The sequence below is a fragment of the Coccidioides immitis genome (genome assembly GCF_000149335.2).
Source record: "Coccidioides immitis RS genomic scaffold supercont3.1, whole genome shotgun sequence".
NCBI lineage: Eukaryota > Fungi > Ascomycota > Eurotiomycetes > Onygenales > Onygenaceae > Coccidioides > Coccidioides immitis.
Window position 1 is genome coordinate 4,864,577 of NW_004504310.1, and position 25,444 is coordinate 4,890,020.

Genomic DNA, 25,444 nt, shown 5'->3' on the forward strand with positions numbered 1-25,444 from the left:
CCAGGGAACGCGCGATGAGATAACCAACTCGTGCGTCGACGCGACGCGTGCCTTACGTAACAGAAACAATTACATAATTCACTAAACTAGTTTAGCGCAATCCTTCGTGTCTTGGCGAAACTCAAAAGCCAGGCGGTGGAGACCATGTACCCCTCTGTATAAAATCGCCGAACGATGACTCCCGCTGCGTCAAGGGCGGCCACCATTGCTTTCTCCCTTTCTCACGCAAAAGTGCGCACCAATTGACCTCCAAGCGGCCTCTCGCACCCTTAAGCCATGGCGTCCCAACCACAATCGTCCTCCAAACCCGCTGCTGGCAAGCTATGGGGCGGCAGATTCTCCGGAGCAACTGACCCATTGATGGTGGCATACAATGAGTCCATCTACTTCGACCGTGCCTTTTACGCTCAAGATATTGCTGGGTCAATTGCCTTTGCCCGTGCGAACGTCGCCACAGGCATCCTCAGCCAAGCTGAATTCGAAGCCATCGAGAAGGGTTTGAACCAGATTCGCGGCGAGTGGGAGAATAACACTTTTGTTATCCAGCCTGGTGTCGACGAAGATATTCACACTGCAAACGAGCGCAGACTCGGCGAGATCATTGGGAAGGATATTGCGGGGAAGCTACATACGGGCAGAAGCCGAAATGACCAGGTTGCAACAGACTTGAGACTGTGGTTGAGGGACGAGTTGAAAACAATCGAGACGTATTTGGTCGACTTGATCAGCACCATTACTGATCGGGCTGAGGCTGATATTGAGTACTTGATCCCTGGATACACCCACCTTCAGCGTGGACAGCCCGTGAGATGGAGTCATTGGCTGTTGAGCTATGGAACAGCTTTCTTGAACGACCTTGAACGCGTTCGCGAAGTCATCAAGCGCGTAAACAAGAGTCCGCTGGGCTGTGGTGCACTCTCGGGAAACGCATTTAAGATTGACCGAGAAGCTATGGCTAAAGAGCTTGGTTTCGAAGGGCTAGTCATGAATAGCATGGCTGCGGTTGGCGACCGGGACTTTATCCTCGAAGCTATGCAGTGTGGATCAACCGTCATGCTCCACATCTCCCGCTGGAGTGAGGACCTTATCCTCTACAGTTCCACTGAATTCGGTTTCGTCCGACTCTCCGACGCTTACACGACCGGCAGCTCCCTCATGCCACAAAAGAAAAACAGCGATTCCCTTGAACTGCTCCGCGGTAAATGCGGCAGGCTCTTCGGTGGCATGGCGGGATTGATGATGACCATCAAGGGCATTCCATCTACATACAATAAAGATTTGCAAGAAAGCGTTGAACCTATGATTGAGCATGTTAAGACGCTCAAAGACAGTCTGCAAATTGCCAACCGTGTCCTTTTGACCATGACGACGTTCCCTGATAAAATGATCGCAGCCCTCACCCCAGATATGCTAGCTACCGATTTAGCTGAATACCTTGTCCGGAAAGGCGTCCCATTTAGAGAAACACACCATATTGCTGGCCGTGTCGTCGCATTGGGCGAAAAGGAGAACAAGCCCATTGACCAACTCACCCTGGAGCAATTGAAATCTGTTGACCAGCGCATCGGTGATGACGTTCTAGACGTGTTCAACTATGAACGGTCAGTCGAGATGAAATCTGCTATTGGCGGTACTAGCAAATCTGCAGTTCTACAGCAGATCAAGGTTATGCGCCAGTCATTAGGTAACTAAGGGATCCTGGGTTTTAGATGTCCAGGAGTAGGGAAGGATTTTTTTTTAAAAAAAAGTAACCAGCGATTTCGATGCTATGCTTTATGTTTTATAGGATCAGCCATTTTCATATGCCGATCTCAAACATATAGAACCATTCTCGGGTTATCTCTCTAATTAATCAGTATGCGTACCACGGCTTATAGGAGGCCCTAACCAAAAAGATGCTAATTCGTATACCCAACCAATGCACCCAGCTCTAAATGAAAATATGTCCAGAAACGTAGCCAAACATCTAGGCTCATTTCCTGCTTTCGCAAGCCAATAATTTATATGCTGTTTTAATAGAATACAACCAATTAATCAGAGAGTAGCCATTCCGGGTCCGCATCTTCGTCTTCCGGATCATGCGATATCATGGAGTTTTGATCGTCAATCTCACTGTCGGAGTCATTATGAACTAAGTCCGGCAACCCGGACATTTCCTCCACGCTCCCAGCGCGGTCGTGAGTGGGGGTGTATTTAGAAGGGCAGAAATGGGAGCCGTTCGCAGGACTGGCCGGGTGGGGAGTAGGTTCACCCTGTTCTTGAGTCTGCTGCGCGGCCAATGGTGGTGCTGTGTCGCCATGTGGTGCAGATGCAAACGCGGCTTGACGTCTTTCATTCGAAGGGCTTTCTCTGGGAACCACAACAAGCGTATATCGTGACGAAGACGCTACACTTGTCGATTCGAGGGGCCTTTCCACCGACGAAACCTCTGGCACGACAAGTCCACCAGTGGGAGGCTCATTGAGCCAGTCATCATGTCCCACTCCACGGGCAGTTGGTGGCTCTCCATCTTCATCATCGCCTTCTGGAAGAAAGCCACCACCATTCGCCTCATAGTCGGATTCAGATAATTCTTGCGCCTCGTCTTCCTTTTCTTCTTCTCCTTCAAACGTATATCCTTGCACACGTTCGGCAATCCTTAGCTTAATCAGTAATTGTCTCCACATGGACAAAGCTGCCATTGTCCGGCGGTCTTGCTCAGCTTGCCCTCGTTCGTCTTCTAAGCCGCTAATCACAGCTAGGAGCGCCTCGCGGTGCTCTGCTGATGCAACAATCCCATGCGTCACCGCCGTACCATGCCTTGCTCTGAACTGGAACCCTATAACGGCATCCGCGTAATCAATTCCTAATATCTTCGCAGCCCGAGCACCGTCATAGTGCTTTAAATGAAAAGCTCCTTCGGGGACCATACTCGGCACGTAAACGTCAATGTTGCCGTACGCATTTTTAGGGACACGGTCATCCACCACGGGAGGAGGCTTGTATATTTCTGTTTGAAAAATGGCATACATGGGCGTGTCCGAAGAATTCTCAGGGCCAGAATTTTCCACATCGCCATCCGCATCGGCTTTTAATTTAATTTTTGGAATCGGAACCCTCTTCAGTGGCTGTTCACCAGTCCTAATACATCGTCCTTGGCGGTACCATCCCTCGGCACTTTTAACAACATGGACATCCGATCGTCGATATACGGCTTCTAGGGCTTGATTTCTGCTATTCGTAGATGACCTGCTCAGTCCAACCTTGCCAATTTCTCTTCGAGGGTAAATAACTTCATTCCGACGGAGATCTCTCTCCAGAGCGTAAATTGGGTGGTTTTTGAAATCTTGAACATTACGAGGCATGCCCTCAGCGGCTGCTTTCGCGGTAAGTTCCCCGATTTCTAACTGATCACGGTCTTCCGGAAAAGGCTTTTCATAAAAATCCATCACGGAATGCCACCACCTTTCGCCGCCCTTAGTATATTCCACTCGAGATTTCCTCGTTTTTGAATTGAATGACTTTGTGTAGCGCTTCGTAACGTCGCGAGCGGATCCATCTTCTTCAAAAGCAATAACGTAGCTCATGGTGTTATGTCGATCGCTAGCCGGCGGCTCAAACCGTGAAGGTTTTCCAATTGTGTTTGTCACCATGGGATCTACAGCTACCCATTTTTGCATTGCTTCATTAAAGGCTTCAACCCAGAAAATAGGATATGATGACTCGGGGATACCAGGTGAAGAGGTCTCTAGAGAAAGGTGTTAATTGGCGCACGTTGCGTATGATGTTTGTAGCCCATACCTGGTATAGACTTCGCCCTTGGGCTCTTCGATGGCCCAGGCGAGAATCGTGGTTGTCCTAATCTGCGCATTCTATGTGGTGGAGTCTCTTGGGCCTTGAGAGTACCTTTACTACTTCCTTCGCTCGAAGCTCTCATGTTATCATCCGATAACACAATGTACTCTTTCATACTTTTCACAGGCAGTCCACCTTTTGCTACTCCACTAAAAGGGAGCGGTTGGAGAGAACAGACAAGTCGGGCATTCACATTCACAGCACGAAGCATGGCGCAGAACAATTGCGCCCCGAGGTCACGAGATCCTTCCATGCTTATGGCTTGTTTTCGGAAAGCATCTTTCGAAGTCAAAACTTCTTCTGTATTGAAACTGGCCTGCTTCCAGTATTAGTACACAAACTTTAGCGTAGAGACAATCGGTGACAGACAATTGAGTCAAAGGATATGTCCAGATTGTCAAGCCAGAAAGGCCTCCTCATTCCCGGAGCAGTAACTTTAAATCTTCGACGGAAGATCTCACTGGCTTGTTTCAAACCATCTGCAAAGGTAGTTGAACGACTGAACTGCGGCATATCCGCTTTCGGATTAAGGCACCGGACAGTATTTTTGGATAGCATTCCCTTAAGTTTCCTCTAGCCGTGAATCATATTAGAAGGATGAAATAGCGCAGAAAGGTTTCAGAGTACCGAATACCTGCGCTTCATCATCATTGCACCATGAATTCCGCAGCTGAACATGGCTGAGAAGACACAGCAAATGAACTTTGTGGATATCTAGGCGCCATTTTTTTTCCGCTCCAGATACAGGTTTCCGGCGTGAGGAAGCCTTTTCTTTACCATCGTCTTCGGGTTTTGTAAGAGTGATCTGTAGTCCAGCATCATCCTCTCTGCTCTCGGAAGTTGGCAGAACCGGCTCCTGTACGGGGATGGTAGTGGGCAGCTCAACATCCTCCCACTCATCCACCTCTGACTCGTCAGATGCATCTATATCGTAAACAGTCTGCGGAATCTTGTTCACTGTTTTTTCGGCATCTTGTGGTGTTTCCTGTGGTTGGGATAACGAGTCGTGCGAGATCGCAGTACGTTCTCCCACTCTCCGTCGCTTCGTGGCCCTGGCATCATGTCTCCATGGCGTTGAGTGCGCCTCTGCGAGCATATCGCGATATACTTCTGCAATGGAGTCATCTTCCGGAGCTTCGGATTCTGCCGTTCTGCTCGGCTGCCTGACTCGACGCCCCCCACTTGGCGGAACTGTTCGCTTCCTCATCCTTATTTCCTCTCAACACTCCACAAAAATGTCAAATACAAGAGCAGCTCATACCATTACCAACAGCATCGTGCCTCATCCCAGAAGGGCCGATTTCTCTGGCTTTGCGATCGGCCAAACTCGTGGCCTGAAAAGGATTGCAGCCTAGAATTCGCTGCCGCAAATCGGACGATTCAGGGCATCTCCGCTCGGCTGGGGCATGGGACTTCCGAATCAGTATGCAGAGTTATTAGTCAGGTTCCCCTGTCCAACAAAGACCTTCTGGCTGCCTCTCCCTGCAAAGATCCTCCGGACATGATCGTGACCGTCGGCGTGTTGGGCAGTTGATTGGAGTTGCCAAGCGCCAACTTATTGCTTATCTAAGCAATGCGTCATTGCCATACGTCGGGCTATTGAATTTCCGGACGCCGGTCTACCTACCTAGTGAGAGCGGATGCGGCAAAATCCGTACGTGGGACAACACTATGATGAGAATCTACGAGTTCAACGTATGCGGCATTTCAACAGCATAGTAGTCCTGTGATGGGTATTTATATGCTAAGTACAAAGAGCTCTGGATCAAAATGTGGAGCGGGGGACAATGATTGATATGAATATGAACTGGCCGCAGAGAAACCACCTTTAAAGTGCACAAGGACATTGCTATGTGCATGGGAAAAGAAATTGGATTAAAATGATATAGCTGAATGGGGCCAAGATAGAGCCGGGCAAGATATAATACCCGAAGGGAATGAAGGGATATGACCAGAGGCAGACACGTCCAGAGACACGTCCAGCAAAACAAAAATATCCATACACATATGCTCCCATTGGAGCGGGAGAGGTATCTCAATCTACAAAAGACTGAAGGAAGGGGGTGGTAATCACGAATAAATGCCCAATATAGTGAGTGGTGTGAAGCGTCGAGACGACAATGGCTCAGGATTCAACCGCAGCTTCTTTCGCAACTCCTCTATCGCTAGTGATAGACATGCTAGGCGTAACGGGGGTGTGTGGAGAAGAAGCGTCCCGGCTAATTTTGGAAAGGATGTCCACCATTCTAACAGGAAAAAGGGTATTAGATCGCAGACACAGGGAGAAGAGAGGACGATCCGATGCATACCTCACATCCTCGTCTAGCAAACTTCCGCTTTCATCTTCAAGCTGCCGCAGCCGTTCCCGAAGGCTGGCCATCTATTGAAACGAGGATAATTGGTCAATAAATATTACGAAGAGGGCCAAATGTGAACACTGCATTGCCGAATGAACGAAAGAAGGGGGACAAGCGACAAATTAATGGAGAGATGAAAAAAGAAAGGGAGACAAGACGGGGCCAGCCCACCGTTCCTTGAATAGAAGAGCCAAGGTCCTCAACCCCCTTGGGGTCAGGGACGGCGACTTCTACCGTGGGCTTAGTGGCGGTTTCATTCTTACCCTCAGTGGTAGGTTGCTCATCATCCCGCACCGCCCATTTGCTATCAGCCAAACCACCCTTGGATTTTAGAGTGTCGCCGTTGGACATCGTGGTCGAATCGTCCTTGCCCTTGGTGGCTTCGGCGAGGTCAAACTCCAGTTCCCGAATACGTCGATTGGATTTCGCTGCCGCGGTTTCCGCCTCCTGCAGCTGTTCAACCAGAGAAATGTTCTTCTCACTTAAAGCATTTATATCTTTCTCGAGATCGGCAAATTTTGCTTCAGCGCTTTGTGTCTTCGCTTCGGCCTCAGAAGTATTGGCCTTCAACTTCTCAACTTCTGCGGCCGTGCTTTCCTGGGCTTTTTTAAGTTCAGCGAGGCTTTCGTTAGCGAAAGAAAGTTCAGCTTTGGTAGCCTCCAAATCTGGCCGCAAGCCCTCGAGTTCCGAAACGGAAGACTGTGTGGATTGCAATGTGGCTTCAACCTCAGCCTTATCCTGTTGTGCCTTCGCCAACTGAGAGGTGAGGTGAGATAGCTCTTCTCGCAGGCTATCAACCACCGAGGTATCGGCAGCAGCTTCCTGGGCCTTTGAGAGCTGCTGTTGAAGTTCGCCTAGAGTGGTAGAGTGAGAGGCCTCCGCCTCTGCCAACTTCTCCTTGGATCCGGCTTCAAGCTCGTTTCTCAAATTGTTTAGCTTTTCTTCATGGGCACCAAGAAGCTCCTCGATTGCTTCCGCGTGTGCGGCTTCCAATTCATTAATCTTTTGTATATGTGACGCTTCTAGCTCTTGATTTTGTTTGCATGTAGATTCTTCAAATTCCTTTTTCAAATCGTCCATGGCACTCTTGTGGTTCTCTTCGAGGGATGTCAGCTTGGCCACCTGCTGTTCGAGGGCGGTAGAATACTCGGCCTTTAAGCCTTCAATCTGCACTGCATGTGCCGTTTCGATGTCAATCTTTGCAGTGGACAGCTCATCAAACTTCTGCTGGAGGTCCTTCAGTGCACTTTCATGGGATTGTGATAGCTCAGCTTTTAAAGTTGCAACCGCGGCGTCATGGGCAGCTGATAGATCAGATAAAGCAGCGGCATGTCTCTCCTGAGTCGATGAAAGTTCTTGGGTCGTCTCCTCCAGGGACTTTGCCACTGCTTCGGCATCAGCAGTGAGATTTTTGACCAAGGCATCGTGTTGCTCATCCTTCCCTTTACGGTCAGCTTCAGAGGCCTCAAGTTCTTTTTGGAGCGCTTCAACCCGAGCCCCCTCTGCCTCCAATTCAGCGGTAAGGGATTCAATACGAGCATTGCTGCCGGCCATTTCAGCCTCCATTGACTTAATCTTGTCTTCCAAGGATTGTATCGCGTGTTCATTGGCTTCTTTTGCTGCGGCATTACTTTCCTCTCTTAGTTGCTTAGCTTCAGCCAACGACTTTTCCGCCTCGGATAATTTGGTTTGCAAGGACTGAAGCTCATCCTCATGCGATTTCTTCAAGTCGTCAGCTTCCGTCTCCATACGTGTCTTTGTTGCATTAAGTTCGGAGATGAGATTATTTAGCTCAGTGTGAGCGGTCTCATGCTTCTGAGTCAAGCTCGCAATTTCATGTTCCCGTTCCTCTTTTAAGGTTTTCGTCTCGTTGCTGGCGTCCGCGAGCTTTTGCTCGTGTTCAGCAGTTAGACTAGCCAGTGCACAATCGTGTTCGGCTTTCAACGCCGCAACAGCGCGCTCGTGGCTGGTGTTAAGCTCAATGATTTGCTGGTCTTGCTCGCTGGACTTGGATTCATGCAACTTCTGAATGCTATCTTGAAGGCCGTCGATAACTTCACCGAGGCGCTGAATTTCGCCGTCCTTGTCAGCAAGAGACTGGGTGTTTTCGGCTGTTTCGCGCGTAGCGTCCGATTCTGTTCGTGCCAATTTCTCCTCAAGCGATGTAATTTTTTCTTCGAACGATGCTACTATTTGAGCGGACGATTCTCGAGCTTCCGCTAGCTCCTGATCCTTCGAATCTTTAAGGAGCTGGATTTCATCCTTGAGAGACTTCATGACTGCATCCTGCCCTCTTAATTCATTCTCAAGCTGTATGAGATTGTTCTGGTGAGACTCAGCAAAAGATTGCTTTTCATCCTCGGCCAGTTTCTTAGCGGCGCTTAATTCTTCAGTTCGAGCAGCAATCTCTGATTTCAAGCTTTCTATTTGGGTCGATAGTTCGCTCGCTGAAGAGCGTTCAGCGGCAAGCTCGCCTTCCAGCTTTTCGACAGATGCAGCATGGGCTGCTTTTTGTTCCTCAAGCTCTCTAATGTTCGAGTCCCCAACCTCGGCGGCAGATTTCTTGGCTTCTTCTAGCTCTGTTACATGTTGGGTAATGAGTGCTTGATGCTTGATCTCGGCTTCTTCCAATTTTGTTTGCAAACTCTTCAGTTCTTGCGAGTGAGCTTCGGCCAAACAGGTCATCTGGGCCAGATGTTCTTCTTGAGCGACACTAGCACCCTCACTGACCGATTTCTCTAAATCTGCGGCCTTGGCGAGACTCTCATCGAGGAGCTTCTGGAGTTCTGAGATCTTGTTTTCACTGGCTTCGAGCTGTGACTGTAAATGCGAAATTCTATTGCCTTCACCCTCATCGGATTCTTTCAGCCTGCTAGGTTCCAGGCCTTCTCTGAGCTTGGAGACTTCGTTGTCAATATCACTTTGAATTTCGTCACGTTTGGTTTCATCTCCAGCCTCGTCAGCAGCAATAGCCGCCAGCAGCATTGCTCTAATAGCTTCATATTCCGCAATTCGCTTCTGTAGCTCCGGTGATTTCGAGGTAAGGCTCTTCGATGGGACTTCACTAGATGGCCTTTTCTTCACTGGAGACGCTGGAGCGGCCGCACGCCGTTTAATAGCGTCAGCGCCAGAAACCGAGGCCCTACCAGTGGTTGCTGGTCGTGCGGCCCGTGCACCTGTCAATGGAACCGTCGCTGTGGACCGAGAGGTTGGCTTGGCCGGGCTCTGTGTGGATGGAGCGGTGGCCCTGGCGGCAGCCCTTGATGACGAAGTGACTGTTGGTCTACGATCCGATGTTGTCGATTTCGTAGGAGCTCTAGCAGCTGGGGTTCCGGTCAGCGACATTCTTTTAACCGTGCTAGGTTTCTTGTTCTCGTCGCCGGAGCTCGTAAAACGGCTAGTCCTTTCGTCCGCGGAGCTTCCTATGGACATGCGAGATCGATGCGAGACGCCAGTGGTAGGTGCGCCGCTCGATGGAGGTCTTCGAGAGGTGTTAATGGTGGTGGGGCGAATTGGAGGTTTATTCAGGGTACTTCCCGGAGCCGTGCGTGTTGACGCCGCTGTCGGCTTGGAAGTCCTAGTAGCGCTAGGTGCCACTGGTCGTTTGGGTCCGCTTCCTGTCATGGGTCGCTTGGAAGGCGTTCCCCTCTGCTCTGGAGAACTTGGAGTCTTGTCTTTGGCTGATTCCGCCTCCGACTTTACCTCGTGGGCGTCATTCACATTTTCCGGGGCCGGAGCGGACGTATCCCCTACTGCAGGCTCTCTAATGGGAGCCAACTCCTCAGTCGACACCATTCTTGCGTTATCGTAAGGTATAATGGTAACGGCTTGCTTCGAAAGAGCGTTCGGTATGCTACTTCGGTCAAGGGCCTTTGTTAGAGATGTGACAGCCGGCGGGGAACTATGCTTCTGTCAGCACATAATTTATCAAACCGCCGCTAAGTAGCAATTGGTGAGGTGGCTTTTAGCAAGACTGCGAGCCACTCGTGCTTGAGGAAAGCCTGGCTGATAGTCGAGTTCAAAGGCTGGTCATGCCCACACTGTTATGGACCAAGAGGAGAGAGATGAGGCAAGGGAATTTTCACAGATCCCGCCAGTAAGCTCGGCCGAAGCCTCTATCCCTAAAGACATAAAGAAAAGGCACCAAACCTACCAAGTTGGCCTGCACAGAAGAGAGCACAATGCCCGGTACCTGCAATTATATCCGTGTTTCGGAAAGATAGACCCCCTCTGCCGATGCGTTGAAAGGTCAGGGCTCGAAAAGAAGGTAAGAGAGAACGGTCAGAGTGAGGCGCTCGAAAGGACAGCTTCTGAGTGGAGACAGGAGCAGTGCCAATTCGTTCGCCGTAACGAATTGAAACGCTTCACAGGTCCAAGATAAATCGCAGGTCCGCTGAACTCAAGGGTTGGAGGGGTCCTTGAAACCGATTGGCGTGTACCCAGGGGCGAGTGCTGCGGGTTTTGTCCTTGTATCAGATCCCTGCTCGACCTCGACGCACGGAGTATGCTGGCTTCATACTTACCTCTAGGGTAGAAAGATTATTAAATATTAAATAGAACTAAGTCTCCAAGGAGGAGATGTCAAATACTGAAGAGTAAACAAACAGGCCGATAGGGGGGAACCGAACAACAACCGTGGATTGTGGTTCAGCGACGAAAAGTCAACCGTGAACCAGCGAAGGGAGAGAAAGCTTGGGGGGTCGCGAGGTTCTGCCGGCTGCAGGCGTGGCTGCCGCTGGTGTGGCACGTGACCGGAGCGGCGTCAACGGCCGCTCAACGTCCGGCTGCGAATGGAAAAGGTGATGTCGGACAATCGTCACCTCGATGCCCCATTATGGTTTACCGTTCGCTCTCAATTGTTTCAAGACTACGCAGCATGGACAGCTGACCTCTCCTGCTCAACCATGCCCATTGCTGACCCGTCAACAGCCGACGTCATTCGGTTTATTCAGTGAGGGGAAACTACTGCAGCGGGAAGAGAAAAGGAAGCGTAACTAAATTCGCTCTGCAGCGGGAGGTTGGCTTCGTGGTTCCAACAGCGTGCGTGGATTGTCCTTGTGCATGAGGTGATCTCCGAACTGGGATTGGATTGGCTTTGGGCAGCCATTCCCAAGCGAACGATGCCTCGAAAGTAGGGCGACAATCAAGCTTAGTTAGTTGGGTGGCTTACGAGAGGGTGGCATGGAAAAGCTCTCGGAGACCATCTTTGGGGAATGCACAATTTCACACATGCAGCATTCTCGTTTGTCGGTCAGCGAATGTGCCATCAATGTAATCAGACATGACAGAGGGGGCGTCTACAGTGATCGCTGACGACATACGGAGTATTCCCCGCACGATCCTAACGACTCCATCTTGATGCAGCCAGTGCGTGGAGCAGGTCTATTTTCACCTGCACCTCTACGTAACTCTTGAGTACCCCCGGACGTCCGGAAAGACAACAGCGACAAATACCGTAAACATTGGTTAGTGGGCGCGTGGCGCGGTTAAATTTTCACGGTAGCGTGGCCACCAGAACCCGCCGAAAGCGCTTATATTATGCACATAACCAGCAACTTATTGTATTCCTCCTCCGGTATACCCATACAGGATCTCATGCTCTCCTTCCAGATCACTTTTTACCTTGTTGTGTTTGAAAGACATATAATAGAAACCTAAACAGGATCCTCACGGTCTTCAGGCGATCGGGAAATTGGACAGAGGGTGGATAATCACTCGGGTTTGTGTGGTCGCACACCTCAGAGAACAATCTCAGTATCTGAACCAATTGGTCGATACCTTTGTCGGAAAGACGGCCCTCCAGAAAATGCGCCATCAAACAATTTTGAAGCAAGCCAATTGCTGCTGGAATGATGTATCCATGGATCTCGTGGACCGTCGACAGAAGGCTCTGTTCGTCCTCGAGGTTGGCAGGTTTCCTAATTTGTAACTTCATGATTCTCGCAGATATGGTTTGAAGGATTTCATTCTCTTTAGCCGTCATTTGCGAGTCATCGTCACGATCTTGCCGTACTCCCATACTCTCAGTATAGATTTCCCTCGCATCCCATATGTTCCCAAGTAGTCGGATCGAGCGGCGACTGTAAACGCCGATTCTCTTGGAATTCGCTTCCTTTATCAACTCTCTAGCTTCAGAGATGAGGGCAGACCAGTTCTTCTCTTGCTCGAACACATGGCTAGCCTCTACGAAATATTCATCGTCTCCCAGTCCGTAGTTGCTTTCAACGTCGCTAAAACTTCTGGCGCCGTCATCTAGGTTTCTCCCTAGCTCATCAACTTGTTGGATATCTTCCATTTCATCGGGGATTTCAATTGACTCAGCCTCCACCCTAGGGCTCACGCCCTGCTGGAAGTTGATTTGAAGATCGGATCGACCCTCGTTGTGCTCTTGATCTTGAGTGGAAACTTCATTTTCACTATCTCCATCTTCGTCCGATGGTTGATACGATGTATCCGGATCGCTGTAAGTGCCCCGCCGCGCCGCACTTCCGCCATCACCGTTTGTGGCTGCTCTTCTTGATTTCCTTCGGGGGATGGATTGCATAATGATGTCCTCTTCTTCTTGTTTTTCCGCTACCGAAACATCCTCAATTCCACCACCAACACGCTCGTCATCACTGCTAGCGTCACTCAAAACAAACGCTTCTCTTGGGAGCTTAGTAGGCGAGGTATCCGTTCTTCGCTTCCGCGGGGAGGATCGCAAGTAGTGGCCGCCATTACTGGTCGCAGAACGGGGATTCGTCGCGGTCGCACGCCGGCGAAGACGTCGTCTTCCACCCAGAGGGGGCGATAGCATGTCAACAGATCGCGTCGTTGAAGCCGAACTATCTTCAGGAGGTATGGAGTAAATGTCCCGTGGCTTGTTTCTCCTCGGTTGGCCGCGTCGTAAAGCTACGGTCGGGAAGCTGTGCGGTTCTCGATAGCGGGTGGTATTGTTAACACTGTTGAGGAGGTCAATGGATAACTGTGCACAAGGCTCTGCGCTGTCGGTGCTTTGACATCGTGGAGTAGCCATTCTGTTGCGCGACCCGTCAGAGTCGTCGGAATTCGCCTAGGTAAGGTCTTTGTTCCAAGGGCATGATTCATCCGAGGTTTGCGCCAGGAAGTGAAAACTCTGCTGAAAGAAACGGCGTAGAAGCGATTGTCCATCAATACTTATTTTCTATTTGTTTGTCATTACTCGACCTGCGGCGCTCCGGGCTGGGGACGAAAGTAGCCCAGGCGTTGTCTCAGTATTCCCTTACGACGCGGTCAGCTTCTAGGTCGTTAACTAGTTATTCGGGAGCGGGTCGCGTGATGCCAACCCATGGAAAGCTCCGCCCCGCCACGTTTGGGGAGCATCAAAACAGCTCCTGGGAACCAGCGCTGGTAACTCGTAACTCACTGCCATCCCAACGCTCAAAACATCGGTCACCCCATACTCGACACCAACATACCTCCAGCAATCCCTTGGGAGCATGATGGAAGACACATTTGGCGCTTCCTTCCTCCAGCCCCTGGACCCCGCAGCCCGCCATTCCTTCAAAACGCCCTCCAAACAGATCAACGACCACCAAGATGTTACGACATTCCTTAGCTCCCTTGCATACAAAGACATCATAACATTCGTCCTCCAGCTCAATCGAGCAATGGTGCCGTCTAAAGTTTTAGAGAATGGTATGCAAAAGATCCAAATGTGGCAGCTTGCGTCGGACGCTATCGAGTTCTCTGAGCCAGTCAGACGATTGCAACTTTTACTAACGAGGCTGGAGTCCATAATCGACGAAGTACCTCCGGACACGGGGCCACGGAGATTTGGGAATGTCAGCTTCCGGAAATGGTACCAGGAAATGGAAGCAAGAGCAGAAACTATAATGGACGAATGCCTACCCTCCGAAGTACTAGAGTCTGGAGGTGAAGATCCGGAAGCAGTCACAGCTAAAATGGAGTTGATGGCATATTTTACTGGAAGTTTTGGAAGTTCTCAGCGACTCGATTATGGGACAGGACATGAATTGAGCTTTGTGGCCTTTCTTGGCTGTCTTTGGAAACTGAACGCGTTCGCCAAAAGTGAACCCGGAGTGGAAGAAAGGGGCATTGTTGTTGGTGTTATTGAGCCGTAGGTGCAATTGATCCTTGACGATACATGCTACCACTGATTTTCCCCGCCCGGCCAGGTATCTCAAACTCGTCCGTCGCCTTATCACCACTTACACACTCGAACCTGCCGGGTCCCATGGGGTCTGGGGACTGGATGACCATTCATTCATCCCATACATACTTGGCTCGGCTCAATTAGCTCCAGCAATCGCACCATCCGACAGAACACCGATCGAAGGGTCTATAGATGGTGCCCCCAAAACTAGTGATGTCACCAAGCCCAGCATCGTCGAGCGAGAAAGAAGGACCAACTTGTATTTCTCGGCCATTGGGTTCATTTACGATGTGAAGAAGGGGCCATTTTGGGAACACAGCCCTATGCTGTACGATATCTCCGGAATTAAAGATGGCTGGGGCAAAATCAACAAGGTAATCCAACAGCACTTATTTGTTCTACCCAGTTGCACGTAGCTGACTCGCATCAAGGGGATGATCAAGATGTACAACGCAGAGGTTTTGTCCAAATTCCCTGTTGTTCAGCACTTTCCTTTTGGATCTCTATTTCGGTGGGAACGAGATCCGAACGCTGCTGCTCCTCTTCCTTCCCCCCATCTCTCTAGTCGTCCTCAGCCATCACAGACGATGGCCCCGCCTTTGGGTGGCTCAAGACCTGTCGCGGATGCAAGTACCCGAGCCCCTTGGGCGACAACATCATCTAGTTTTCCTCAAGGGACAGCCCAGTCGAGTCTCGGACCTACAGGGCCCGGTTATGGGGGTCTACGCAATCAAGCCATGCCACAAGATGGCTCAACACACCTTCCCCCACCGACTCAGGCTCCTTGGGCCATGAAAGCGCAGAGGAGCCGCGAAAAAGACCCTGATATAACTACCACCAAGGCGCCTTGGGCCAAGAAGTGAAGACAACTTGAAGTGAGAAAGAAAAGTTATCTGATTATTTGACATGACATTCTTGGATATATGATGATGACGTGATGATGATTCAATGAATGTGTTGTGCGAGCCTTTGATCACATATATAATGAATAATGATAGGTGGCCAAACTGCCTGCCTCTGAATATCATGAATGACACACCTGCACTGCACAGCAGCGGTTCCAAATCCAAATACACATCGCAACATTTAGAAAGTGTCGTCGAGATTATTTCCACGCAATAATACAAAAACCAGAATCCGTATATGGAATGGGTATCTCATGCGAGCCTTAAAAAGGTCTTGCCCGAAAACCAAACTCCTCCCATGCTAAATCTTATATCAAAAATGCCATTATTCCGTATCAGAACCATAATTAACCAACGCCAACCCATTCCCTCTTGGTTCATTTGGAGAAGATTCCGGAAGTGTTGTCTCGTCACCTCCATTGCTCTTCACTATCTCACTCTGGATATCGTCGGTGGCGTCATGGGTTGCGACAATCTCAGTCTCAAGGCCATTCTGGCTGCTTTTCGTCCCATTCTGTTCTTTCCTCCGCTTTCGACTTCCAGGCCGCCAGCTTTCGTCCACTTCGTCAAGAAAAGGATCCATCACTGCTTTCGTATTACCCCTTAACTCCCGCTGTAATAATGCTTTTCGCTTCGCGATCATCTTCGAAGTTTGTTTTTGAGCCGAGACCTTTTTCTTCTGCTCATGGGAACTGCTTATGGAAGATGTTTCGGAAAACGATCGTTGAAGTTCCGACTCAAATAGCGGCCTTGTCCGTGCCCGCGCTGAAAGCGCGTTGATGGCACCGGAAGGAGGCGAGCCAAAATCAACCATGGCCGCGCGGATACTATCTGCCTCAGTCTCCTCCACCAACTCAATTCCCAAACCCATCTTATCCTTGATCGCTTCGGCCTTTTCCTGCGCTGCTTCTCTTGCTTTCCTCTCAGCCCGAAATACTCGCCTAAGGTTCCTCGATTTCTCATAGGGATCCTCCCAGTCTCTGGCTTGCCTCTTTAATAATTCTTCCATTCGAGTCTGCGCAGTCATATATTTCGACTTGTCCACCACTTTCCCCTCCAGCCTAGCAAACGGATCTTCAGCATCCTTCTCTTCCCCAGGAAGTGTCACTCTTATCTCCGCAACACCATCTTCTTCGTATTCGCCCTTCCCAAGTTCGCTAGTAACCTTTCTCCGGGCACCCTCCGTAACAACATACTCGGTATTCTTGGGATCTGTCCTAATCTCGATCCACCCGCCACAGGGAGCGTGTTTCATTCGAAAACTATATATGGGCGTGGAATAGTAATTCCCGACTTTCTTTTTCTCAGCATTGAACCTCATCCCTTGCCCAATTAGCACGGAGTCCTTCGGTTGGCAAGTGGAGCACCATATGGGAAATGGCATTTCGAACCGCACGATTAAAGCGCCAGTGGTGTGCAGATGGCGAGCGCGAGACCCAAGAGGGTGTTTTCCGGCCAGCTTATTCCCCGAAAGGACGCCTTCTTGGTCGGGAGGGACATATCTGAGTGGTAGTTAATACCGCAAGTCTTCGTGAAACATAGACATCTGAAATTTGAGGCTAACCGTCCCATATCTGTGAGCAGACGTCAGGTTAGTATCATCGCGAAGGTTTTTTTTCGGGCTGGGTGGATTTTTGAACTTACTAAAGCCTTGCATTTTGGAGAAGAAGAGGCCGTCAGAGAGCGTAGCTGAATCTCACAGTAAACCCCTCGCGATTTGTCTTGCGTTCAACTTCGTAGATTGCTATGGGCTTAAGCAGGCGGAGGCGTCACCCTCATTGCTATCGTCGAAGCTTCGACTTGAGATTATGTCATTCGATGCACCAGCGGTGTGTTAGGTAATCCCACTAGCACCTCGCTCACGTGACCCACATAGATTAGACGAAACCCCCTTTAGGTAGCCTAGCGAATGACAAGCATACGAGTCCTCCATCGTCTAAGGGGACATCGCTTGTATTGAAATACGGTCAGGTGATAGTTTTGTATATACGGAGGTGCGTCTGCGTCCCAGAAGTCTTTGCCGCGCTAGTAATTAGGCTTGTACCAGAAATACATTGAGCCCCACCAAATTAGTATGGATCAGTCTGTACCTTTGATCATGGATTCATTCCTCCTCTTTTACATCCTCCCAAGTATTCATATCTCCAAAATGTAAAGCTGCTAGGGTCTCCGCAGCTTCTAATGTACTAGCTAAGCAATCCCTTCCTAGATCCTGCCGTTTTGAGATCTTTCCCTTTAAACGCTGACCTTTATACTCTCTAGGACCCTTATAACCACACTCTCTATACTCATTCCCTCCCTCAAGCTGTATAATCTCTTGAATGTGATGTGGAGTTCACTCAATCCACTGTTGAATCTTCTCTTGCAAAAGCTCATTCCAGGCTTGCAGCCAAACTTCCGTTGCAGTCTTGGTTTCGCGTGGAGCTCCACAAGAAGTTGTACGCCTTTTCATCCACATCCAAGCAGGCTCAATTGCATTTAAATCTGGTGAATTTCCTGGCCAAAGCAGCTGCTTTATTCCATGTAAACTATATAACTTTCGAAAGTTGAAGCCTTCTTCCATCTCCGCCGGATACAGGTTCGATCATAAGCCTCCAAAGTTGTTCTCCATACGCGAAGAGCTCCCCGTCGATGCCCCAAGACCACTGAAGTCTCATCTGTCCAGATAACATTCTTCCAGTCATCTAGAGTCCAATTCTTATAAGCAATAGCAAATGTCAGCCTTTTCTCTCTTATAGACTCAGTTAGACCAGGTTTCCAATTAGGTTTGACATTAATAAAGACTTGAGTGGGATATACCAGATTCAAAGGCAAGAATCTCAGTGGATTTCTCTCGGCCAGCTCTATCCTTGCGAATCGAATCCAATGTCTCAGATTCTTTGCTGAAATCTATCTCTTTAGGGCGTCCTGATCGCTTTGCATCTTCAACAAATGAAATATCAATTCGCTGGTTCTCTTGAGGCTTATAGCCGCGATCTTTGGCTCGTTTTTCAATCGCACGGAGGGTTCTAGCAGGAATTCCTAGAGCAGTAGAGACTTCATTAACTGGTATGCCCCAAGAGACTAAAGCTAGAGCTTGGATGCGAATAGCAATTGGATGAAACCGATTATTTTCAGGCATTGGAAATTATAATTGAGATGAGATTCAAGCTGGCGATTGTTTTGAAATCAGAAGGTACACGTAGGTCCGTAGTAATTTGGTTGGGGTATTGTACTTTTGATACAGCTATAATTACTAGTAGCTTGTAAAAGACCAGAACGTGACTAATCAGATCATGGTGCCGCTCGCCCCCATCAACGTCGGTCTTGAATGGCAGTTTCTAACGGTCCAATCTACGAGCTCCGACAGAATATCTCAAGATTAGCAAACGTCCTCCAAGAGCCGCAAGTTATGGAAGAGCTAACTATAGTACATCGACAAACTGATGTATTATTCTGCTCAACCAAAAGAGAGGATGTGACGAGAGCCAACGCATTCCACTTTGCCGCCGGGGTACACTTGGATCCCCCTGTCTGAGGGCTGCTACATCGCTGCGCTTAAGCAATGTTGCAATATAGATTAAACCTCCACCTTAAATGGTAAGGAGAAGTAGTGATTGCGATAGCGCATATGGACAGCAGGGACGAAAGGCGCCACGTATCCAGGTCACTCGTCACTCTAGAGACGGAGCAGATGGCAACGCTTCTCCATCATGACAGTCGAACGGTATATCCATGGTAGCCAGATCGAAGCTTGGGAATGAATCAGTTCTTGGGGCGGATATTCTTCCCTCTTCCTACGGTTGGGGTTGCCAGTGGAATTGCTTGCATCAGCACCGAAAGCACAGGTATCGAGGGATAAATTGAATAACAATAACCTACATCGGGTTTATGCAAGGAGCGATCATGAAGACATGGAGCAATCTATCACTAGATCAAGGTATGTGGATTGCACCCGAAACTTGTCTAACGTGGAGTTTCCGCTCTAAGAAACGGAGAGAGCAGATGCATAAGTATCAGACACACGTATGATTAGGTGGCAGCCGAGAGATGGCTACGAAGCAAGCATGCCATTCTTTCAGTCAGCGGAGAAAGGAGTCAAAAGTCGGATACAAAGTGGGAAAATACGGCCTCGCCGGACGGAAAGGGGAACAACATGTTGGGTTCAGGTTCTGGCAGAGAGAATTCACCTTCGCAGAGAAGCAATGGAAGCGCCAGAAAGAAGCCGTTCAAGCTTTCCTCGACGAAATGGGCGATAAGAAGGTCCGCGATCCGCTCCAGCCCCCTGTTCCTGTCGATTAAGCGCGCCGCATCACCCCCGAGCTCATTCAAGCATCTCGGCATCAACGATTTGCTAGTTAGTTCACTTTGTGGGATAATCTGACGTCATTTTTCGGGTGCTCAAGTAATAATTACATATCGTTTATGCCACTCCATTAAAGCGATTAACCAAACTATTTAATATGAATATTTACTTCCTTGGAGTGGTGGAATCATGCACTGTAACTACCCTGTAGATCTATTGAATTTTAGAAACAACAATTTCATAGAGAAAAATATTGAGGGTACATAACTACTTTGCGGCCCTAGTTGATAGCCGCACGGCCCTGGAAGTTGAAGCTGGATTTGAACTACCTCTTCTTCAGGTTCAAAATATCTATTAAAACATGAAGAGTGAACTCTGTGTGAGTGGATTGAGGAGTTATATGTAATGTAAGCAGTTCAGCCCAAGCAGAGATAAAGTATGAATTCTCAGCCTATCATTTAACTTGGTATGCGGTCAATGATTGCACTATGTAGCAGTGTGTCTAGATTATAGTACTTCGAACCTACAGCCGCATGGAGATTTGTTTCCTTTCTTCAACTAATTCAAAACATGGCAACTCTTTCCCTTCCCCGTCTCGCATACAGCTTTTAGGTCTCCAACACTTGCCCCAATCCAAAGCTTTATCCCCTTTCCAGTTGCAGGGACCTTCCAATCCTGAACCATCGTATCCCAGATACTCACATCCTTTCTTGTAATCTCCATCTTCAGGACTTCACTCTGTCCAGGTTCCAACGTAGCTGTCTTTTCGAACTGTCTGAGCTGTAATTTCGGGGTAGGATGTTCGTCACCAGTGGGAAGTTCCACGTATAATTGAGCAACGGCACGACCAGGTTTCTTTCCAGTATTAGTAGCTTTAATGGAAACCGAGAAGGCGACATCCCATAGCGCCGGGTTACCGCCTTCGGACCCACCAGCGCGAGGATCAGGTTGAGGTTTGGTTGTATAGCCTTCGGGATATGGGTATCCTGGCTTTGGCTTGATAGCCGACGGGTTGTCGAGATACGGGTAGAGATAGCGCCAGATCCTGTCAAAGTTTTTAGGCCAGGCCACTTCTGAAGCAGGTGGGATATCGTTGGAGTATGTCGGTGTCCTGCCTTTCGGTTTGCGGGCGGGAGGATACTCGCTAAGTGTAGTAACGCTCTCCAGACGCGGCTCTGTGAAATTAAATGTTGTGTACGAAAGACCATAACCAAAATGATATCGAGGAGTAATGTTTTCTTTTTGGAAATGCCGATAGTCGATGAACAGCCCTTCTGTGAAAGTGTCCTGGATTTGGCCGAAAGGTTGGTTGATAAGAGACACGCTATTCGGATAATCCGATTCTGCTTTCGGTATCGTATATGGGAGGCGGCCACTCGGACTGAAGTCTCCAAACAAGATATCAGCAACAGAATTTCCAGCTTCTTGTCCTGGAAGATGGGCAAACAGGACACTCTTGACCGAAGGAAGGTCAATCCACTTCTCCATGATAATTGGGCCGACGGTATGAACGACGACAACCACGTTTGAGAATTTCTTCGCTGCAGATTCGATAAGTTCGTCTCCGTTATGCCAGAGTTTCATCTGTGCTACTGTTCGGTCTCCTGGGTTACTTTCAACAATGATATAATTTTCGCCTGAGTCTGCGTTCACAAAGACAATGGCAACATCATCCGGTCCGGGTTGGACATTGTTAGGAAATTTGTCCGTAATGTGGAACTCTGCGTTCTTGGAGATGTTTCTGATTGCATCCTCAGGCGTGACAAGGTAAGGCAAGTTAGAAGTTCCACTCCCCCATCCCATCGTTAATACGCCTTTGTTGCAACCTTTATCGGGACAGGCATTAATACCCCTGGGGTTGGTGCCGGCATCTGTTCCGAATACTTTTATGGCGCGATTCGGGTCGAGCGGCAGCAGATTGTCCTCATTCTTCAACAAAGTAATGGACTCCCGAGCAATGACTCGAGCCAATTTGTGGTGGTCAGCCTGAACGTTAACGAACTGGTTCACAACTCCGAGGGGAGAAAATAGTGCTCCAGGGTAGAGCAGCCCTTTAGCATTTTGCGTGTAGGAGGAGAAGTTTGGCAGAGGAAAATCTTTGTCTTGCCCAAATTTGAACCAGGTTGCAACTATCCTTGTCACCTAGAAAGCAAGTTCAGCACATCTGTGAGTATAAATAACCGAAAATATGAGACCTTACCATATCATTAAGACGATCCAGAGGTACTGTCCCATTCAGAATAGAACGCGAAAGTTCCGATGCCCAAAAGCTAGTGCCTGATAAGGGTACAGAACCATCTCCAGGCATGCTCATGTCCAAACCGGCCAGGGCGGAAGAGACACCTCCAATCTGAGCATACCAGTCGGTCATAACAAAACCCTGGAAGCCGAGTTCATCCTTTAAGATGCCGTTGATAAGCTTGCTATTTTGACAGCTAGCCGATCCGTTTACCTAGCTTTGGTTAGAGGAATTGGTGGAAATGTTCAAGTTTCGGGATGCGAGGAAGGAGACTTACATCGTTGTAAGCCATCATGACAGCTCCCACTCCCGCTCTAACAGATTCAGCAAAAGGCCACAGGTAAAGTTCGTGCATCGTTCGGTCATCTATGTTCGCAGAGTACGCTCGTTGTACAATGTTAGTCATTCTATACATCTCTTGCTCGTTTCCTACTAGATGCTTGATCGTGGCGATGACACCCTTGCTCTGGACACCTTTGATCGTCTCGGCGGCAGCGATAGCTTGGAGTGAGGGATCCGACCCAAACCCTTCCCAGTTTCGTCCACCACGGGGTTTACGGCCAAGCGGTCCAACGCTGGGTCCTAGATGAACATTTGCGCCCTTTCCACGAAATTCCTCCCCCATAGCACAGCCTCGCTCATACATAAGCTTCTTGTCAAATGTAGCTCCCACCGAAATGCCTGCCGGGAAAGCAGTGTTGTGATCTGTATTTCGAAGTCCCAGCGGGCCGTCCTGCAGACAGAGTCTTGGAATTCCAAACCTAAGGGCGCTTCCAGTCTGGCCCACGCAGGGGCCCATGAAGAATCCCGTTCCAGTGGTGAGATTCACCTTTTCGGCCAAGGTCATCTTGGAAACGACGGTATGGGCTTTGGAATAAGCCTCTTCCCATTCCGGCACCCAGCCCCCCTTGGGAGCGGGATAGTACGGAGGAGAATGGAAACCATCCGGAAGCTGGGCTCGGTCGTCGAGAGCCCCTACGCCTGGCGGCGCTGCGACTGATTTGCGGGTTTGGAAGGCGAACCAATAAAGGAGTGTTGCGATCCAAATTGTGGGCGACATGATTTTAATGCAACGCAGATATTAAACATTAATAAGGGGTATAAAGGTTGAGATTCAGGTTATCTCAACGTACGCTGGAGTGCCTGGAGCTGTGTTACTCCATGACAATGGTAGAATGAGAAAGACGTTCTTTTTCGGGGAACGGGTGCAACGAGGGCATGCATACATATGTATGCGCATCTCCGGAACCTGGGGGCATTAGGGAACGGGCCGAAAAGGCGCTGATGGAATCACATGTGATTATACACATGTTGTCGATCTTTGGTTAAACCATTAGGGGGATTTTGATCAAGGGATATGTATTACAGTTGCTTTCAACAGGGTATGGGGTAGATAGGGTGTAGGGAGAAAAGGTGTGGCACGCAGTCGATTCTACCCCATGACCACGTCCTTAAAATCCATACATGGACGTTGAAAATTGGCCATATCCATCAGTATTCATAGCCCTTAAACGGAATGGTACGACGCCTGTCATAGGGGGTCCTCTCCTACGTCCACGGCCTGACCTGACCTACAGTTCTCTGTTATGCCGGGGGACGATGATCTGTGGGGATGCTTTAATAGTCACGGGGCGATGTAACTCCGCACTGGGTCCTTGCTGTGAGCCATAAGTTCGTCAGGACATGGTCAAAAAGAAGTGGATGTGGCAGCCAGACACACTAGGGATCTTGTGTGAATGGGCCATTTTGTGCCGCGCCAAGTTCGGTCGTCGAATGACCGACCCCTTGTGTGTTGTTCCCAGACCATCAAGTCAATCCCGCTCATTGGAAAAGCGCCGTTTCCAACCTTACCTAATTACACGGATCAATGAAATTCCCCTTCCCGAGAGCCGGTGGACAAGTAATATTACGTATTATCGGCACGTATTAACTATCGGCACGTATTATCGGCACGTAGTTACAGTACGGAGTATAAATACACAATTTCATCGCCCATCGCAGCCGTACGTTCAAAGCATCAAAGCTGCCGAATTCTCCAGTGCGACGTTATTCCATCTCTTATCACTAACGGCTCAAATCCTCACAACAATGCGACGCCAGCAGCGGCAACGACGCCGGCCACCATCCTACTTCCGAGAGCTAAACCCGAAGCTGCATTTGTTGTCTGGGTAGCTGGCGCGTCGGTTGCGGTCGCGGACCTAGTTTCCAACACGCTGGTTGCGCTCGCGGCGCTTGTCACACCTGGAGAATTAGTCGCTTGGCCGGGGCCTACCGTCGACATTCCGGTCTGCGCAGGCTGGGGTGAGGCAAGGGCGGCTTCCGTTGTGCTGGCCAAATTCGCGGTGCTCGTTTCGCTAGGAGTGTCCGTGGAAAAAGTCAGGAAGCTCGGGGAATACGTCTCCGTGCCCGTGTAGGCCGCACAGCCAGGAACAGTGTACTTGACCGGGGCGCGCCCACCGCCGCAATCGAGGATTTCGCACACCTCGCCGGTATCGGGCAGATACCATACTGTGACTGCTTGGCTGAACGAATTCAACGTGGTTGTGGTTGTGCAGCCTTCTAGGTTTTGCTTCGCATGCACCGAGAAGGAGCTTGCGGCTAGAGTAAGGAATCCGATAACGAGTCTGCGGGTCATTGCGCTGGGAACTGTGGGTTCCGTCTCAATTCGTAGGGAGGGATTTGAAACGAAGGGGACTTGGTAATAATAGTTGTAATGGGGAACGAGTGACAACAGTTGGCTACGATAACGAAGGACAATGGTGGGAATGAGATGGAACCAGAATCATCGCTATGGGGAGCTGGGGCAGCCAGTCTTTATATAACCGCATACTAACCCTCTTCCAAATTGTGGAGCTATTAATCAGTGCGTCAGTGATTGGTGGTATTTGCAATCCACTATGGCGAGAGGTTTCATGGTAATCTCGATTCCTCTTCGGGAGATTCGCCCCTGGCATAAGGTGGCCAACTGTTGGCCAATGTTTGGCGTTAGGGTTAGCAGTTTTGGCTCATGCTCCTTGGGCTCTGCTCGCAATATTTGTCTAGATTTCGGGCTGAACCACACATGGTTACGCTCCTCAGCTGCATTAAGCCTAACGCAGTTAGTTGGGCGCAATGGTTCGAGAACGAAGTTTATTAGAGAAAAGCTAGGCACCCGGAACTCTATCGTTCGGTTGGGCGGCAGCCCCTGATAATTACCCGGTCGTCGACGGCCTAGACGTTCGCTGGCAGCAAATGGGCGTGTTATCAGAGTCCTGGAAGATTGAAAACCTGGGTTCCCGAACCAGGCTGGGTTTCCCAACGTATAGACACCAATTCATCGGCAAATTCCTGCTCAACCTGCTATCTAATCCGCTATAAGCTGTGAACTCTGAATTTGGATTTCTCCTGTCGTTTGGCAATACGCGCCACTGGTTTTAATATCCATTCCAACATGATCATCCGGTTTTGCAAAGGAAGCGGGAACTCGTAGCTTGAAGGGGAGATTTTTGGCACTGGGATAGAGTATCCTATCGCTTGCCCATTGCACAGCATATATACGACGTAGCCTTTTTTTGAGCCCTGTGAAAATTCTCGGCTCTTGGATAACTAGTTATCTCGGGAACCGCTTTTTCTCGTCCAATACGTGCTGGAGTAACAGCATTGGATAGGAAACGGAATATGCCTTCATTAACAGCCTATAAATATGAAATT

The 25,444-nt window shown here is 49.4% G+C and overlaps 10 protein-coding genes across 10 annotated transcripts; 4 read left to right on the forward strand and 6 right to left on the reverse strand.

Annotated features, from left to right (window-relative positions):
- The first annotated feature begins 178 nt into the window (after positions 1-178).
- Positions 179-1,988, forward strand: CIMG_01371 (argininosuccinate lyase). The gene has a single exon (XM_001247599.2). It carries the CDS (start codon positions 277-279, stop codon positions 1,690-1,692), a length of 1,416 nt encoding a protein of 471 aa, XP_001247600.1. The 5' UTR covers positions 179-276; the 3' UTR covers positions 1,693-1,988.
- Positions 1,759-5,346, reverse strand: CIMG_01370 (DNA repair protein Rad4). The gene is made up of 4 exons (XM_001247598.2): positions 4,469-5,346; positions 4,204-4,407; positions 3,781-4,150; positions 1,759-3,727 (listed from the first exon to the last, which is right to left on the reverse strand). The coding sequence occupies exons 1-4, from the start codon at positions 5,039-5,041 to the stop codon at positions 2,031-2,033; spliced, it is 2,844 nt and encodes a 947-aa protein (XP_001247599.2). The 5' UTR covers positions 5,042-5,346; the 3' UTR covers positions 1,759-2,030.
- Positions 5,347-5,807: 461 nt separating this feature from the next.
- On the reverse strand, positions 5,808-9,986 carry CIMG_01369 (uncharacterized protein; the record flags this gene model as incomplete). Its single annotated transcript, XM_001247597.2, has 3 exons — positions 5,808-6,080; positions 6,144-6,214; positions 6,363-9,986. 3 exons carry the CDS (start codon positions 9,984-9,986, stop codon positions 5,960-5,962), a joined length of 3,816 nt encoding a protein of 1,271 aa, XP_001247598.2. The 3' UTR covers positions 5,808-5,959.
- A 250-nt stretch (positions 9,987-10,236) lies between these two features.
- CIMG_01368 (uncharacterized protein) lies at positions 10,237-11,079 on the forward strand (the record flags this gene model as incomplete). The annotated part of the gene is made up of 2 exons (XM_001247596.2): positions 10,237-10,458; positions 10,807-11,079. The coding sequence occupies 2 exons, from the start codon at positions 10,237-10,239 to the stop codon at positions 11,077-11,079; spliced, it is 495 nt and encodes a 164-aa protein (XP_001247597.2).
- A 550-nt stretch (positions 11,080-11,629) lies between these two features.
- CIMG_01367 (uncharacterized protein) lies at positions 11,630-13,206 on the reverse strand (the record flags this gene model as incomplete). Its single annotated transcript, XM_001247595.2, has 1 exon — positions 11,630-13,206. The coding sequence occupies one exon, from the start codon at positions 13,204-13,206 to the stop codon at positions 11,803-11,805; it is 1,404 nt and encodes a 467-aa protein (XP_001247596.1). The 3' UTR covers positions 11,630-11,802.
- Positions 13,207-13,648: 442 nt separating this feature from the next.
- CIMG_01366 (serine/threonine-protein phosphatase 2A activator 1) lies at positions 13,649-15,515 on the forward strand (the record flags this gene model as incomplete). Its single annotated transcript, XM_001247594.2, has 3 exons — positions 13,649-14,289; positions 14,348-14,699; positions 14,757-15,515. 3 exons carry the CDS (start codon positions 13,649-13,651, stop codon positions 15,186-15,188), a joined length of 1,425 nt encoding a protein of 474 aa, XP_001247595.1. The 3' UTR covers positions 15,189-15,515.
- Positions 15,516-15,555: 40 nt separating this feature from the next.
- Positions 15,556-16,887, reverse strand: CIMG_01365 (coiled-coil domain-containing protein 130; the record flags this gene model as incomplete). The annotated part of the gene is made up of 3 exons (XM_001247593.1): positions 15,556-16,732; positions 16,795-16,804; positions 16,875-16,887. The coding sequence occupies 3 exons, from the start codon at positions 16,885-16,887 to the stop codon at positions 15,556-15,558; spliced, it is 1,200 nt and encodes a 399-aa protein (XP_001247594.1).
- A 2,228-nt stretch (positions 16,888-19,115) lies between these two features.
- Positions 19,116-19,511, forward strand: CIMG_10730 (uncharacterized protein; the record flags this gene model as incomplete). Its single annotated transcript, XM_012358882.1, has 2 exons — positions 19,116-19,149; positions 19,246-19,511. 2 exons carry the CDS (start codon positions 19,116-19,118, stop codon positions 19,509-19,511), a joined length of 300 nt encoding a protein of 99 aa, XP_012214305.1.
- A 562-nt stretch (positions 19,512-20,073) lies between these two features.
- CIMG_01363 (beta-glucosidase) lies at positions 20,074-22,814 on the reverse strand (the record flags this gene model as incomplete). The annotated part of the gene is made up of 3 exons (XM_001247591.1): positions 20,074-21,657; positions 21,716-21,967; positions 22,032-22,814. The coding sequence occupies 3 exons, from the start codon at positions 22,812-22,814 to the stop codon at positions 20,074-20,076; spliced, it is 2,619 nt and encodes an 872-aa protein (XP_001247592.1).
- An 846-nt stretch (positions 22,815-23,660) lies between these two features.
- On the reverse strand, positions 23,661-24,606 carry CIMG_01362 (cell surface protein). The gene has a single exon (XM_001247590.2). The coding sequence runs from the start codon at positions 24,387-24,389 to the stop codon at positions 23,835-23,837; it is 555 nt and encodes a 184-aa protein (XP_001247591.1). The 5' UTR covers positions 24,390-24,606; the 3' UTR covers positions 23,661-23,834.
- Between the last annotated feature and the right edge of the window lie 838 nt (positions 24,607-25,444).